A 3982-nucleotide genomic window follows, 5' to 3' on the forward strand; every position below is an offset into this window, starting at 1 on the left:
AGCTATGTCTCGGGAACTATTAATCGTAAATAGCTCTATTAGGGCTCATATTTTAGCAATGTTACTCTTCTTTAAATAATGTTCTTTTAGGTTTTCTAGTGTTGTTGGTAGTTTTAAAGATATAGAGCTCCGAATGAACAATTAATTTTTTAGTAGTTTTTTTAAGTTTTAGCAGTTTTTAGTAGTTTTTTAAATTTTCTAGTAGTTGTTTAACGTTTCGAAACACCCACCATTTTTTATTCCCCCTACTTATACTTGGCAGACTCGTCAATTTTGACTAGTAATTATACATAGTTTTCAATTAATTAACCAAAAATTGGTGTGAAATAACTTTATTTGTTACTTCCCGGCTTTTGTTCTATCTGTAGAGACACCTGATAGGACTTCTTAGCTTAAATAGTATAGACATATTTTACAACTCATCACATAATCAATCAATATTTACTGTTACTAAGAACAGAACAGAGACATTGGAAATTAAGCAATTACATAATGAATATTATAAAAATTATAGATTGGTTGTTTTTATTAATAGTACGAAGAAAACTCTATTATTTTTATGATAGAAAATGTGTATATTATATGTAAAAAGTCATTGTAAATTAAAATTTCTTCTCTATGGCTCTTGTACTAACAGTACAACTCATGAAGTACCTTGGACCTTCATAGGTTGTCGTTGCACTCCTTTTATCTAAAAAAAATTCTTAATAAAATAATTTTTGGTTCACAGAGTTTTGAAAAGCTTGAAGGAAACGATAGGTTTTCCAATCACTATCAAATACGCGACAACATCCGTCATCTTATGCTTGAATCTATTTACCGTATCAACCGCAGTAAGTAGACCCTTATGTATTTATAAATGGACCTTTTTTTTCAAGTTCGCATAATTTTTTTGTTCATTTTTTTATTTCTAGCTCACCACGTCAGAATATTCAGGAACAATCATCGCCGTAACTGCTATTGGTTCTTTGGGAACATTGTTGTTGATTTTATGTACCGCTGGTGAATCACTGGAAGCAGAGGTAACATGTTCCACTAACATTATTGCAATGTTATTCAATTCTAAGAGAAAGGATTTCTATGCAATTACATGTTTATGGAGCCGGATTTCGGGGCAGAAATATGTATAATGATAATATTAATGTATTGTATCCCAAAATATTCAATCCCATATCACAGCCCTCGAAGAATGGTGTCGTAATTAGAGGATTAATATAAATTCCAACAAATCCCATCAAATCACCTTTACCCTTCGTCGTAAACCTACTGACTGCCCTACAGTTTCATTTAATGATGTTACTCTTACCCCTGTCGAATAGATCCGCTACCTTGGACTACATTTGGGCAAGCGATTAACCTGGAATCATCACACCAGACTGAAACGACAGGAAACTGCACGCAGATTCCGACTATTACAGCACTTACTAGACAAACGGTCTAAACTTCCAACACATAAAATAAAATAAAAACATACATACAGACCTTAATGTTCCCTATGTAACCGATCTAGCCCGAACAAGACATCACTCCTTCCATTATAAACTCTCTAACCACTCAAACCCCTTAGTTTCTAATCTTGCATCCTCTTCCATTCCTGACAATCCTCCGAGGCGCTTGAAAAGAAGATGGCCATGAGACGAGCTAATGTAAAATGTCATTAGAGTGCTACCAATGGGTAGTTTCTCTACACGCCTGTAACACTCCAATTTAACTTAGATCAGATATACTAAATGTATTATAATGTACAGTTGTAAATAGCAATAAATAAATATTAAAAAAAAAAAATATTTTATTTGTTACAGTGTATATAACATAAAACGTTCAAACTACAGGGAGAACAAAAAACACTAGCTTCGAAGTGATCATAACAAAGAAGTGCCAAAAAAGGACTACTCACAGTCACAAACGGGTAGTAATCTACAATCGATATATTCACAGTTTGCTCCAGAGTAACTACAATACGATAAAAAATAAATTTTTATACCACACTTTAACAGTAGGAAGGACTTACCTTTTAAATCTTTCCATTCTTCTTTCTAGTGTATCTATTAGAGCCCAGTTATTGAAGCTTTATCATGAAATTTTACACTCTCAGCTCCAGATTTTTCAGGATTTCAGTATTTTTATTAATATCGTAGTACGTTGATCATTTATTGATGTTATTGTGGAACTGAGGGATTTGAAACTGTCAAATTTCTGAAATGATTTGCCATCCACGGAGACCATCTCGTTAGAGTGCATTTTTGGCGTACAACCACATAGTACAAGAGCCGGGAAGAAAAAAAGGCAGTTATCTCACCCTAATTTTTGATTACTTTAATGAAAAAAAGTATATAATTACTAGTCAAAATTTATGTGTCTGCCAAGTATAGGTTGGGGGAATAAAAAATGGCGGCTGTTTCAAAACAAAAAACTTTAATTTTTTATTCTGAGCTCTATATCTTAAAAACTACTATCAACAATAAAACATCTAAGAGAACATTACTTAAAGAAGAATAAATTTGCTGAAATATTAGCCCTAAAAGAGCTATTTATGTCCAATAGTTCTCGAGATATAGCTTTTTAAAAAGCAACATTTCATAAAAATGTACTGATAGATTAGTAGTTAGTTAATTTATTTTGAGAATTCCATATCTCAGGAACTATGTGACGTACAGATGTCTATTAGCACACATATTAAAGCTGGTTTAATGTGCTATAAAAAGGTTTATAACCTTTAACTTTGTAGGAATAGTAGTTTTCATGATATTTGCTAAAATAAATTGGTTTATAGTTGTTCGGACAATAAGTTTGATTTATTAAAAACTTCATTTCAGAAACCATTGGACGTACAGATGTCTGCCAGCGCTCAAATTAAAGCTAGTTAAATTTACTCTAAAATATTTGATAACCTTTATCTTCTTAGGAGTAGTAGTTTTTATGATATTTGACAAAATAAATTAACAAAATGTTAATTTCTAGTTATTTATATAAAATATTTGATTTTTGATAAAATATAGCTCTAGATCCATAAGACACACATATGTCTGCCAACACTTAAAATAAAGGAAATTTAAGTTACTATAAATTAGTTCATGATATTTATCTTCGTACGGGTAATAATTTTTATTTCTAAAAATAAATTCATTAGCTACTAATCTTTTACAGTACAGTTTTAAAATGTAAATAGCTCTATTAGGGATCATATTTTAGCAATGTTACTCTATTTTAAATAATGTTCTTTTAGGTTTTCTAGTGTTGTTGGTAGTTTTAAAGATATAGAGCTCCGAATGAGCAATTAATTTTTTTTAACGTTTCGAAACAGCCACCATTTTTTATCCCCCCTTCCTCTACTTGGCAGACTCATCAATTTTGACTAGCAATTATACATACATTATTCATTAAAGTAATCAGATACTGGGGTGAGATAGCTGCCGTTTTTCTTCCCGACTCTTTGGATCTCGCGGAACAATTCCAGATAAAACAAGGAGCTTCTTAAAATACCTAGGTAGTTATTACTGGAGATATAGCAATCTTGGCGGAAAATATTATTCCTTGGGGATCATACCAGCTCTGATAATATTCATTTATGTCTTTGTGTTTTTTTAACCTATTAATTTGTGTGTTCTAACTTATTTCTTCATTTATATATTCTTTAATTGTATGTATTAGTTTATTTTTTAGTTAACTGTTCTACTGATGTGATTGTTTTGTTTCTGCTTTACTTATGCGTTATCTATTGATGATTTCTGTTAATTTGCTTAAAAGAGTGAAACAGATGGAATAATGTATTAGATGAATTGTTAAATTGTTATTTGGCTTTGTGCGAGAATAAGGGAAACAAATATATGTACATAGGAAAAGGGAAAAAACAATTTAATATATTGTAGTGTATATATGTCCAATAATGGATTGATGGGTACCGAAATGAAATGAAAAAATAACTTTATTCTGGGACATATGTCCCCTAAGAATAATTACATGGTTCATATAGTGAGATTTT

General features: G+C 31.0%; 1 protein-coding gene across 1 annotated transcript in view; it reads left to right on the forward strand.

Moving 5' to 3' along the window:
- The first annotated feature begins 618 nt into the window (after positions 1-618).
- The window catches only part of LOC106689218 (odorant receptor 4-like), a 15406-nt gene continuing 12042 nt past the window's right edge, over positions 619-3982 (forward strand). The window contains exons 1-3 of the mRNA XM_067052512.1: positions 619-650; positions 731-833; positions 915-1022. Coding sequence (XP_066908613.1) covers positions 619-650; positions 731-833; positions 915-1022 — 243 coding nt within the window. The remainder of the gene's footprint in view (positions 651-730; positions 834-914; positions 1023-3982) is intronic.

This window comes from Halyomorpha halys, unplaced genomic scaffold (assembly GCF_000696795.3).
Source record: "Halyomorpha halys isolate HHAL.00 unplaced genomic scaffold, Hhal_1.1 Scaffold1304.1, whole genome shotgun sequence".
Taxonomy (NCBI): domain Eukaryota; kingdom Metazoa; phylum Arthropoda; class Insecta; order Hemiptera; family Pentatomidae; genus Halyomorpha; species Halyomorpha halys.